The sequence below is a fragment of the Orcinus orca genome, chromosome 1 (genome assembly GCF_937001465.1).
Source record: "Orcinus orca chromosome 1, mOrcOrc1.1, whole genome shotgun sequence".
Lineage (NCBI taxonomy): Eukaryota > Metazoa > Chordata > Mammalia > Artiodactyla > Delphinidae > Orcinus > Orcinus orca.
Genome location: NC_064559.1, coordinates 173,855,212 through 173,868,086, shown reverse-complemented (window position 1 = coordinate 173,868,086; position 12,875 = coordinate 173,855,212). Strand labels below are relative to the sequence as shown.

At 37.9% G+C, this 12,875-nt stretch overlaps 1 protein-coding gene across 2 annotated transcripts in view; it reads left to right on the top strand.

Annotated features, from left to right (window-relative positions):
- The window catches only part of CMPK1 (cytidine/uridine monophosphate kinase 1), a 33,367-nt gene extending 24,046 nt beyond the window's left edge, over positions 1-9,321 (top strand). Inside the window, exons 2-6 of one of the 2 annotated variants that reach the window (XM_004273895.4) lie at positions 1,509-1,655; positions 5,405-5,557; positions 6,807-6,883; positions 7,126-7,222; positions 8,240-9,321. In XM_004273895.4, coding sequence (XP_004273943.1) covers positions 1,509-1,655; positions 5,405-5,557; positions 6,807-6,883; positions 7,126-7,222; positions 8,240-8,281 — 516 coding nt within the window. In that variant the 3' untranslated portion in view covers positions 8,282-9,321. Of the gene's footprint in view, positions 1-1,508; positions 1,656-5,404; positions 5,558-6,806; positions 6,884-7,078; positions 7,223-8,239 lie in introns of those variants that run through there. The other variant, XM_033435563.2, reaches the window with a different exon arrangement.
- The last annotated feature ends 3,554 nt before the right edge of the window (positions 9,322-12,875 follow it).

Genomic DNA, 12,875 nt, shown 5'->3' with positions numbered 1-12,875 from the left:
AATGGCAGAATAACACTATAGCATCTTATGTGACTTAGTTCAACTATTATCCTATACCCTGACCTAATACATCATTTGTAAATCCTTAATAATGACTATCACAATTGTAATACTACTATACTCCTGACCTTTCACAGTGTATTCATATCTTTTATCTCACTTAAGTCCTTTGATTGGTCTCTCTGTCAAAACTTTTAAAGCCGGACTTCCCTGGTGGCACAGTGGTCAAGAATCCGCCTGCCAACGCAGGGGACACGAGTTCGAGCCCTGATCCAGGAAGATCCCACATGCTGCGGAGCAACTAAGCCCATGCACCACAACTGCTGAGCCTGTGCTCTAGAGCCCATGAGCCACAACTACTGAGCCTGCGTGCCACAACTACTTAAGCCTGTGCGCTCTGGGGCCCATGCTCTGCAGCAGAGAGAAGCCACTGCAGTGAGAAGCCCACACACTGCAACAAAGAGTAGCCCCCACTCGTCACAACTAGAGAAAGCCCGCGCACAGCCATGAAGACTCAACACAGCCAAAAATAAATAAATAAATTTATTTTTTAAAAAACCCAAAAACCTTTAAAGTGAATACATATATATACACACATGCACACACACGTGTGTATGTAATAATATAAAAATGGTGTGTATATATAATATAAAAATGCTTTCAGGTTATTTAAGATAAGTATCTTCATGATGGCAAGGAGGTAATTGATGGCTTTTATCTCCTGCTGCCTGTCAGGCTCTTTGGTAGGCATTTTATATAAATACATTATCTCATTTAATCATCACCACTGAATTATAAAATAGGTATCTATATTCCCATTTTACAGATGAGACCTCTCTAGTCACAACTAGAGAGGTGGGAAATGGACTTTTGAGAGTGGTAAAGAAGATACTGGTTTAGATGGAGAGGCAGTGATATCCTAAGACACTATTTGATTATGTGTGCACTCTCCAGAGTGGTCAGGAAAGCTAATTTCATGGAGGGGTAGGACTTGTACTGTTTACTGAGAAAGGGAACAAGACAGAAGAATGGGGTTTGTGTAAGTGCTGATGAGTTCAATTTAGATGTGTTGAGTTTAAGGAAGGGAGGATCTTATAGAAGGTGAGTACAGCCAACTGTGGTAAGATTTTGGGGGGTTTTGCCTTGAATTATATAGATTTTTGTTAGACATTTCTTTGAACATTATTAATAACATTTAAACTTTGTGTTTGTGAAGGAATATGATGAGCTGTTAATGCCTTGAATGGTTAAATAAGTTTCGAGTTGATTGCATGATTTGTGAACATTATAGCTACCATATGCTACATAGGTTAAGGATATTTTTTAAGCAAACTGGATTGTATGAAATCTCTCTTCAATTTTTCTTTATTATTTATTTATTATATAAGCAAAGCTTGTTTATTATAGAAAAATTAGAATATAAAAGTTACCATGAAGGTAAACAAACAGTAGTCCTAACCCTGGGTTGAATGTATTTTGATCTTTTTCCTATGTGTTTGTTCTTTCAGAAATATGGCTACACACACCTTTCTGCAGGAGAGCTTCTTCGTGATGAAAGGAAGAACCCAGATTCACAGTATGGTGAACTCATTGAAAAGTACATTAAAGATGGAAAGATTGTGCCAGTTGAGATAACCATCAGTTTGTTGAGGAGGGTAAGGAGTGTGAATGCCAACCAGTTAAAACCACCAAGGAACTGAGAAATTAAATCTGCCTTCCCTTTGAGTAATGAAAAAAATCAGAGTATTGAATTTCTTGATTGTGGAGGGTGGTCATGGTGTTTGAGAATGGCAGAACTGGAAATTCCACTTCACCTGGGAAGAAATTGGACAGTAGGAAACATTCTCTACCTTGGTCTAGGATCAGCTACAACTGAACATTCATATGTGTACACTTGACCCTTCCCAGCGTGCAGACAATCCATCCTCCTTCCATTTCTATTTCTTTTTCCTCCTTTCCCATTTCCGTTTTCTTCCAGACTTTGTCCCTCCCTCCCTCTTTCTTTCCCTCCCTCTTTCTTTCCCTCCCTCTTTCTTTCCCTCCCTCTCGCCCTCCCATGACCCTCCCATTGTTGCCATTCTCTCAGTCTTGATGTTTCCTTTTCTGGTGCATGCATTACCATCTTCAGTGTGAAATGCTGAGACTAACAGCTATCAAACTAAAATAGGTCCCATCTAAAAACAGATACCTTGCATTTACATGAAAACTCTCCACTATAGATTCTCAAGATTATAGTCATTAATAGATATTTTCACATACAAGAAACGTGAAGGAGAAATGGAAGAGTGGGCACAGCAAGAAATAGTTGAAGCTCAATGGAAAAGAGATACATGAGCTTCTGATTGGAACCAGAGAAACTTGAAGAGTGGCTCATTCACACACATTGTTAACTCTTGTTTCAGAGATTGGAATGCTTCCATTCAGAGTAACTAAATCCTCTCTCCTTGTTCTCTGGATTTAATGCCCTTTCTCCACTTTTATGCTTAATTGTGAAAGAATAGTCTACATTTTTTACTTTTTCATTTTCTACTCTTCAGCTCTTTGCACTAAGACTCTATTTCCATCTTCATTGAAACTATTCTTGCTGATGTTACCAGTGATCTCTATCAAATCTAGGGGATATTTTCAGTCCTTTTTCTTGTAGCCTTTAACTTCCTGTCTTTTTGAAACTCGTTCCTCCTTTGTTCTCTGTGACACCATTTCTCTTGATTCTCTTCCTCCTTCAGTGACTGCTGTTTCTTAAATCTCCTTTGATAACTCTTCTTCTGCAAGTTTCTTAAACCATGATGCTTCTCGGGGTTTCATCCTTGGTCCTCCTCTTATTTTATACATTTCTTGCTGGATGTTGTTAGCCATGTCCAAGGTTTACACTGTGCTAACGATCCCAGAATCTATCTATAACTCTAGCACAAATCTCTTTTTCTGAACTCCAGACCTATATTTCTTTTTTTTTTTGGCTGCACTCCGCCTCTTGGAGGATCTTGGTTCCCTGACCAAGGATCGAACCTGCACCACCAGCAGTGGAAGCACAGAGTCCTAACCACTGGACTGCCAGGGAATTCCCCAGACCTATATTTCTAACTAACTGTTAGGCATCCATCTGAATGTCTCACAAGTATCTCAAAATCAACATGTCCGAGTCTGACTGTATCATCTAAAATGTGATCACCCTTTATTTCCTATCCTGGTTAATGGTTCTACCATCTACCGAGCTGCCCAAGCCAGAAATCTGGGAGCCATCCTATATTTTCCACCTCTTCCTCAATTTCCCAAATCTACTCAATGAGAAGATCCTTTCAATTATCTTTCTCTTTATCCTCATTTATTGATAGTTTTTTTCTCCTCTATTAGTACTATCATCTTAGTTCAGACCCTCTTTTTGTCTTTTTTTTTTTTAAATAATATTGGGAAGAATGCAGACATTATGTTGGGAGATCAATCACTGAAATATATTTTTCATTTTTTACTTATTTATATTTTGGCTGCGTTGACTCCTCGTTGCTGTGAGCGGGCTTTCTCTAGTTGTGTCGAGCAGGGGCTGCTCTTCGTTGTGGTGTGCGGGCTTCCCATTGCAAGCCCGTGCCCTTGTTGTGGAGCACGGGCTCTAGGCATGCAGGCTTCAGTAGTTGTGGCTCGCAGGCTCAGTAGTTGCAGTGCATGGGCTTAGTTGCTCCGCGGTATGTGAGATCTTCCTGGACTGGGGATCGAACCCGTGTCCCCTGCATTGGCAGGTGGATCCTTAACCACTGCACCACCAGGGAAGTCCCAAGATCCTCTTTTTTTCTTATTTGGACCATCACTAGAGCCTTATCATTAGTCTTTTGCCTTTAATCCATCTTTGTCCCCTTCTAATCCATCCTTCATGGTACAGTCAGTGATTTTTTTTTCTAAAGGTGATGGGAGCATGTTCTTCTACTACTTAAAATTTCTCAGTGATCCTGTATTGCTTGCAGAATAAAAACCAAATCCTTAGTGTGGTATAACAAGTTCTTCATTAATTTTGGCCCTACCTACTTTCTAGTCATTTCTCCTTCCACTCTCTACACGCATCCTAAGGTTCACCTCTACCAGCTTATTTCAGATTCATCAAAGCTGTTACGCTTCTTCATTTCTGAGCCTTTAACATCCAGTTGACACCATCTGGAGTACCTTGATCCCTGTCTGCCTGCCATTTCATTATTCAGAATTCAGCTCCTCTGCCACCTCTTTGGTAAAGCTCTTCCTGGCAGTTTCCCAGGTAGTTTGTGCTTGCTTCTTCGTTTTATCACAGCATCCTTGCATACCTCAGTATAGAACTTAGCACATTTACTTACACATATTTGTTACGCACTGGACTGTGAGCCCGCCAGGGGCCATGACCTTGCTCTTCATGTTCCCTGATGGTAGGCCTTGAATGAGTGTATGTTGAGTGAGTAGAATATTGATGTACCCCTTCAGATATCTTCTACTACCATAATTGTGATAGAAATGCTATAGCAGGAGTCCAAAAGCATTCTGAAATTTTGTGGATATTGGAGAAGCTAGATGCTGGGTTAAAGCCAACCCTCAGATAAAGGAATTAGGGGTCCTGACAGCCATTGTTCTTCTTGAGGAACCAGGAAAGTTTGAGCACTGAGGGAACTGGATGTCGGTTTGCTTTAGAGTAGAGGCTCCTCTGGAGTTTGTTGAAGGCATGCATCTGTGCTTACCTCATGGTGATTGATAGTGGTAAGGATTTGGAGATTCGAGATCTGCATCTCCCAGTCACATATTTCCACATTCTACCTAAATTCAGACTTTGGAAGAGGATGGTGAAATGTGCAATTCTTGCTGTCTTTCTGAATGTATTGTTTCCTTTGCTACCTGTGTTTTGGTGTGGCCAGTGGCATTTAGGTTTACATTAGCTTCAGTTTAAAAAAAAAAAAAGAGTATTGACTCCTACACTAATAATTAATGCTAGCAATCTCTTTATATATCCAAAGCTTTTTGCAGTTGGACTTGAATTATTGCAGAGAATCTGAGTACCTATAGAAGCAGCATACTTCCTACCATAGCAAAATGACCTGGGACGAGGAAAGGGAAGGCAAGATAAGGGTGTCTATTGACTGGAGCAAAGATACTGGTTAATGCTTATTTTTCTCTTTTTGCTGTTTATAACTTCGTGAAAATAATATATGCTTAACTGTAGAAAATTTTAAAACTACAGAAAAAAATTGTGTGTGTATGTGTATAAAATGGGGGATACATAACCATAACTCTACCAGTTTGAGGCAAACATGTTATTTCCTTTAAGTCTTTTTTTTCCTATGCACCCTCCATGCTTATGATTTAAAGAATAATAATAAAACACACCCATATAGCTACCACTCTGCTTAAGAAATTGCATTAATGTAGTGTTGAACTTAAATCTTCCCTTTTTCATTAGGAAATGGATCAGACGATGGCGGCCAATGCTCAGAAGAATAAATTCTTGATTGATGGGTTTCCAAGAAATCAAGACAACCTTCAAGGTTGGAACAAGACCATGGATGGGAAGGCTGATGTATCTTTCGTTTTGTTTTTTGACTGTAACAATGAGGTAATGAAAATCTTTATCTGCCTATATGGGCTTTAAACAGCTGATGGTCAACTATTAGAGAAAAAGAAAGTGATTTGTTTCACTTATATTTACATTTTATATTGACAGCAGTATTTTTTGAATTGGTAAGTTGGATGCACAGAACAGCACTGTCTTAAGCTATTTGGCATCAGCAATATTGTGGGCCTAAAACTTGCTTTATTTTCAAAATAACAAGAATTTGTGTTTTGCGTTAAGAATTGACTCATACCATGTTAGGTAATGAAGCTGCATTGTTACTTCTTGAGTAGGCACTATTATCAGAGAGTATCTTGCCTTAGGATGTCGTTTACTGGAAAAGAAACACACATTTCTGGGAAGTTGGGAAAACTTTCTACTTTAAAGAAACATGTATGATAGCCTGATTTGTCTTCTAAGAGTGAAATGAAAAAAAGCAGGAAAGCAGTCTTTTTCTTTCTGGTACTTCTAATAACATACCCAGACATACTTTTGAATAACTAAATGAATTTCTCGGTATCTTTTTTTTTTTTCCCGGAATCATTTAATTAAAAGGCCTGACTCTGTATGACAGCTGTAATATAAACTTTATTAAATTAATGCCAACGGCCTGAAAGAATAAGAATCAGCAGTACTGCCTTGAAGGAAGTTGACTATTCTTAGGTTGAATTGCAAATGTGCCTGTGGTGGAGAGACTTGCTGCAGCCTTTGAGTTGTTTTAAAATGTAACTCTCTTTTTCCAACCCCCAAAAATATGTTTTCACTTATTCTTCAGAGTTAATTTTAGAATGTTACCACAGCTTTATAACTAAGGAATGTTTATTCACGATTAACAAGAGATGCTTTATTCAAATGCAAATATGTTAACTCTTAAATACTTGGATATTTATGGAATTATCAAAAAGTAAGCAAAAATGGAACAAAGTTTGACGCATGTAATTCATACCTAATAAGTTAATAATAGATGGAACCATACACATAGAGATCATCTCTTTATTGCGGTTTGAAAAAAAATACACAGGAAAAACTGAGTCATGAATGAATTCTTATTATGCTCTGTACTTATTTAACCTAGTTTATATAAATTGAACCACATGTTTCAACTTTGCATGTTGATTAATGAATTAAACACATTGGGTTTAATGCAGGGTTTTGTTGGTAATCTCTTCGAACTTTCTTCTCTTTTCAGGTTTAAAAGACTGGCAAATTCATATCTTTTTAAAAATAACTTTTTATATATTTCTCTTTTTAGATCTGTATTGAACGATGTCTTGAGAGGGGAAAGAGTAGTGGTAGAAGTGATGACAACAGAGAGAGCTTGGAAAAGAGGTACTTTGCAGTTTTTACACATTGCCACCACGTCTCAGTTTGGAACTTGAGTAACAGATTAAACACGTGCCCCATTTTGGACCAGAAAAAGAAAATGTCATGCTTAAATATGTAGAATGGCTTGTTTAAAAAGCTGATAAGGGAGGGAGCCAACTGGGTTTTATTCTGTATTGTCCCCCGATCTGTCCTAAACAGGGGAGAGAAGTATGCTTAGAACTTCGCAATATTTGCTTCTGTTGCAGAATTCAAACCTATCTTCAGTCAACAAAGCCAATTATTGACTTATATGAAGAAATGGGGAAAGTCAAGAAAATAGATGCTTCTAAATCTGTTGATGAAGTGAGTATCCCTAGGCTGCCTAATAGTAAAGTAACAGTGTGATTTGGGGCAGGGAGGGGAGCAATATGCAGGAGAAAAAGAAATACCATGACAGATTAGTTTGCTTTTCAAAACACTGGAGACTGAATGAAAAGCTAGGCTTTTTCTTCTTTTTTTAAATTAAAGTATGTATATTTTATCAATTTACAATATTGTGTTAGTTTCAGGTGTACTTCTTTTTGAATAGAGTCTAAAATGGGTTTTACAATTTCAGACTTGTTCTTTGTAAAAAGTGGGTGGTGTATTAATTCCAAACCTCTTTTCTCAAGCACTGGAAAATTGGCATTTTCAGAACTGTGATTTGGACCATGATCATTTTTTAAAAATCTGTAACATGAATAGCAAATCATCTAGCTGAAGAGCCCCCGGTTTCTTTCATCTCTTCCATCACAGAGCATGTAGCTCCAGAGGTACAGGGTTTCCACGACCCAATGCTTGCCTCTTCCTTCATGAATCTTGGGTCTTTGTACTGTGGTTTGTGGACTCTCAGTGCCCAGCCGCTACTAGTGTCTCTTAAATTCACCTAATCTTTCCCTGATTCCCTGAATCATCTTCCCCTGGACGTTTTTTTATCATATAGTCATTTTTGTTTTTTTATCCATGGTCCCTTCCTGTAGAGGTGAGGTAATACAGAAGACTTAGTGTTTTAGAATCAGAACTAGGAAGATAAGCCACTTCAGTTTACTTTTACTTTTTATAATATTGGTAGCCTATCAAGAAGTTTGTTTTGTCCTAAAAGCACTAGTAAAATTGAAGCAACATGTTCATAATTTTATATTGAAGCAACACGTTCATAATTATTTACGGTATTGTACTACTGTCTAAAGTAAAATAGATGAAACTAAGAAATTATAATGTGTTTTTTTTTAATAATCCATTTTGAAAATTCATGTAAAATTGACTTTTAACAGGAACTTAGCCATATGGTGTTTTAACAATATTTGCCTTTTAAATTATTATTATCCTTTTCCTTTACAGGTTTTTGATGAAGTTGTGAAGATTTTTGACAAAGAAGGCTAACTCTAAACCTGAAAGCATCCATGAAATCAGGCTTGAATATTGCTTTGATAGCTGCTATCACAACCCCTTTTTAAGGCAATTTTAATCTTTCATAATTACATCTCAATTAATGGCTGGAAAGTATGTAGTAAGACAAATTAAATTTTTTATCTTCTTTTTTTTTTTTTTTGGTCACAGGAGTAGACAGTGAATTCGAGTCTAACTTCATCTTAGCTATGGTGCTCACAAAACAAAGAAGGGTGTTAGCTAGTTCTTTGTTTTTATTCAAAAAGAATATCCCTTTTATAGTTTGTGCCTCCTGTGAGCAAAACTTTTTAGTATGTGCGTATATCCCTTAAGTAATTACAACATGTTTGGATTAGGGATTCCCCACGTCTTTCTCTTGCAGGATTTAAATTTCCAACCTGTTAAGTGAATTTATGGACCAAATTCTAAGGAACTTTTTGTGTAGTGAGTTCTTGGACAGTGTGTTTGGTAAACAAAGTCATGAAATGAATTCCTAGAAGTATTTTAGTATTTATCAAATAGCTGACCATTTCCTATAGAAAGGTAAGAAAACTTAAGCTTTGTTTTACTACAGTTTGTACAGAGTTGTTTGCAGGGCATAGTCTTTGCTTCCAGGGGTTGGGATGGGGGCACTGGGGTTTCAGAGCCTGGTGGAATTGTCAGTTTTATTCTGACATAAATCTGAGGGTAAGGGGCAAGGATCACATCTAATGACATGTGTTCCTTTTGCTCTATTATATAATGTTATTAATGATTAAACTGATCTTAACAAAATTCCTAGTAGTGGAACCTTGAAATGCATGTACTTAGTAGATTTATGGTAAAATGATTTGGTTAGTGTTTTAGTAAGACTTCAAAGCTTTTTTTGTTTGTTTTCTAGACTAAGCATAGGGTTAGTACAAAGCAGAAGAAATCTAATGGTTAAATTTCCCATTTGTATTTTATTTTCTTGAATACTTTTTTTCGTAGTTGTTTAAGAAGATTTAAAAATTGCACTTTGGTCAGAAAAATAATAAATTTATCTTACAAATGTTTGATTCCCTTCCTGGCTACTTTTATTCAGTAAATTCTTTTCTTGGCATCATGTTGAAGTATTAAAAGGTACAGAATTCTTAAAAAAGTATAGAGTCCAAAAAAAAAAAAAAAAGTATAGAGTCCAAAGGAATTTTCTCTTACATTCATTCTTCCTTTAAAAATCTCTGGAAATTTTTTCTCCTTACCTTTTTCTGCCATCACTAATGCAAAGTGGTATCCAAGGTTCTTAATGTGAGATTTATTAAAATTTTTCTCATTTTCAGCACTTATACTGTTTGGTATACAGGGTTAAACTGGGCAAGGAATTTTGATTTTGTATAATTACATTTTATATTTAAATCATTGGGAATAGTGAGGACAATTTATGGATGTTCTTAAATTGTAATAGATTTATTTATTTCTGTGTGTGTTATGAAATTCACTTATTAGTGATGAATTTTCAACATACTTGCCATAGAAAACAAAGTATCCATAAGTACTGTAACATATTAGCCACTAAAATCTGTGTTAAGATTATCTTGGTTTCTTGGAAGAGATTGTAATGAATTCTTATCTAGTGATTTAATCTAGCCAATACTGAGGGATTTTACTGGTAGTGGTAGTTCAATCAAACAGCTGTAGTATGAAGCAAGAGTAAAGACTAAGATTTTGAGAACATTCCTGCTCACATAAGTGAAGAAATCCATTGGATGGGGATCTAAATATTTATATTTATATTGTGAAAGCAAACTTAAGGTTTTTAAGAAGACTGCTGAGACTAGGTGCTTTGCTTCCTTTCATCACATATCTTTCTGTGGCATTTGAGAGCAAAAACCCAGAAACATAGTAATTGCTAAATTACGAGGCTTTCCTTTTTGTTTGCTTTTTAAGTAGAAAAACATGTTGGCAATATTGAGTTTAGGAGTTGATTGAGTTACATCTGACTTCACTAGTTTTGGTCATTTCATTTATTAAAGATACAGTCATCAGTGAGTTTTTGACTTTAAAGACCCCAATGGAAGGCTTGCTGTTTTTAAAAAATTGACTAACATTATTTTTATTCGATGATGTTGGATGTGTATGAGTTATCAATATTTAGTGAGTAATCCCAATAAATTCTGTGCTGTGGGCTTTGCTGTTTGCTGGTTCAGATTTCTGTTCTCTCAAGCGTACCGAAGATCCAGAAGTATCATATTTAACATGTGGGTCCTCACAGGGCAAAAGCAGAGTTCAGGATCCAAGAGAATTTTCCGCTCTGTGTGTGATGTTGATGCGTCTTGAATTAAGCAGAAAGCATGACTTTATCCTGTTCCTTCAAGAAGTAATCCAGATTGAGGCACAAGTAGCCCAATTCATTACTGGCCTGCAGCATTAATTGCTTGTCTCTTTGAGGGGGAAATTGGCAGCAGGCAATGTGTATCAGGATGCGGGGTTTTTTGTGGCCTTGTAGCTTTGTCCATGTAATTTAAGTGGTTGCCTGACATTCCAGTGGTCCCTGGAGATAATAGTGGTTGACAGTTTTGGCCAGACAAGGTCAGCATCTTTTCCCTGGAGGTTTGGTCCTTCATCTGCAGACATATACTAATTGCACAAGCCACAGTGCTATAAACACATACTCTGCCTTCCAAGAGTTTTCTGTCTAAAACTAACACTCTGACGTGGACAGACCTTCAGATGTCTTCTGTTGGCTAACTTCAGTCATTTTTATATAGCTTATTGCAATTCTCCCTAGCCTTCTTGCATACTTCAGCTTAATTAAGTACTCCTTTATTCTAAGCAATTTTTTTTAAATGAAAGGAAGGAAGTTCATATATTGTGTACCAAAGGAAAAGGTAAAAATGGTCCTAATCACTTACCCCTTTATTTCTTCATCTCTGACTTCAGTGTAAGTACTCTCTTGGATTCAAGTCTGCTTTCCTTTGAAGGGGTGTGGTTATTTTGATTGTGATGTTAATTCTGGACTTTAGCTAAATTCTGCAGGTCATCATCTTTCCTGTTCTGGGGAGAGCTGAAGGACTAAGTTGAATTTCTGGCTACCACCCTAGGCCCTATGTCAGCCATACCAGCTCCAGGCTATCACCAGGGCTCAGACTTCTGTGGGATCTCTGCCATCCCATTCATTCTTCAAAGAGGCTTTTGTTTCATGACTTTGTCCTTCTAAGACTCAGGCATAAGAGAAGCGGGCTTAATTATTTTGTACTGTTCAGTGAGACAGAGGTAATAAATCAGCATTTCTCTAGGTGGTGAAGTTCTTGCAGCCACAGAAAATTGTTGTTTTTTTTTTTTTTGTGATACATGTTGAAGTAACTTTATGCAACTTCTTAGCACTGGTCTTGGATGCCCTAACCAACCAGAGGAAAAGCATCTGCAGAGGTGGGTTACTACATCCCAACCCTAATGGTAGATAACCCTAAGAAATATTAAGAGCTGTCTTCCACACAGTGAAATCAAGCAGTTAGGCAGCGTACTGCAGAACAGCAGATGTATTCTTGTTCGGTTGAGTAACCACACTTAAAAAGAGAGTGTAAAATTTTTAAAAAGCCACGTATGTGAACTTCGGGAACACACGTATAGTTCCCTTTAGAAGGCTCCCTGGAAGAAATGTACTTTCGGTGGCAGTGTCTATGAAATTAAGGGGAAAAAATTGCTACAGTGGACTCAGGATGGACTTCCAAGAAAACTCCTGAATTGGATAAGTTTCCCTGCTAGTTGGTAAATACTTGCAGCCCTTTGAGGACTGCGGGTGGAACTGGCTGTCTCACAGCCACCTGGCTCCAAGGGCTTCCTGAGCCAGAGGGGAAAGATGTTGAATCGGTCCAGCAGTTAGTACTGAAAAGCACAAAGCTCTTGTATGTGGCTCACCCTAGATTGTTTATTAGTTTTATAAAGAAGCATTTTTATAAGTGGCTCCAAAGCAGCTGCCAGAACTTGGCCAGAGTACCTATGAGCACTGCGAGGCTGCATCAAAGTGGCTTTGTCAAAACGTAAACCTCTGTTTTGTTTTCTTTTTATTCTACTATTTAGTTTTGGCTGCGTCAGGTCTTAGTTGTGGCACGTGGGCTCTTTTCTTGCGGCTCATGGGCTCTTCGTTGCAGTGTGCGGGCTTCTCTCTAGATGTGGCACGCGGGTTTTCTCCTAGTTGTGGCGCGCAGGCTCCAGGGCGCGTGGGCTCTGTAGTCTGTGGCACGCAGGCTCTCTAGTTGAGGCGCGTGAGCTCAGTAGTTGTGGCACATGGGCTTAGTTGCCCTCTGGCATGTGGGATCTTAGTTCCCTGACCAGGGATCAAACCCATGTCCCCTGCATTGTAAGGAAGATTCTTTACCACTGGACCACCAGGAAAGTCCCAACCTCTTTTAAGTTATCAGGTAATGTGCGCAAAAGGCACAACTGTCATCCTATCCTCAACTGGGATGGTGGTCAAGATGAACACGTTATTTACATTATTTAAGGGGAAAAAATGCTAAAGTTTCATGGCTAACTTTTCGATTGAGTCAATATTCCCACATCAAAATGACCAAGTTAAAACAGAGGCATCAAAACCCCTCTGGTGTTGGAACTTCCCCAGCGGTCCAGC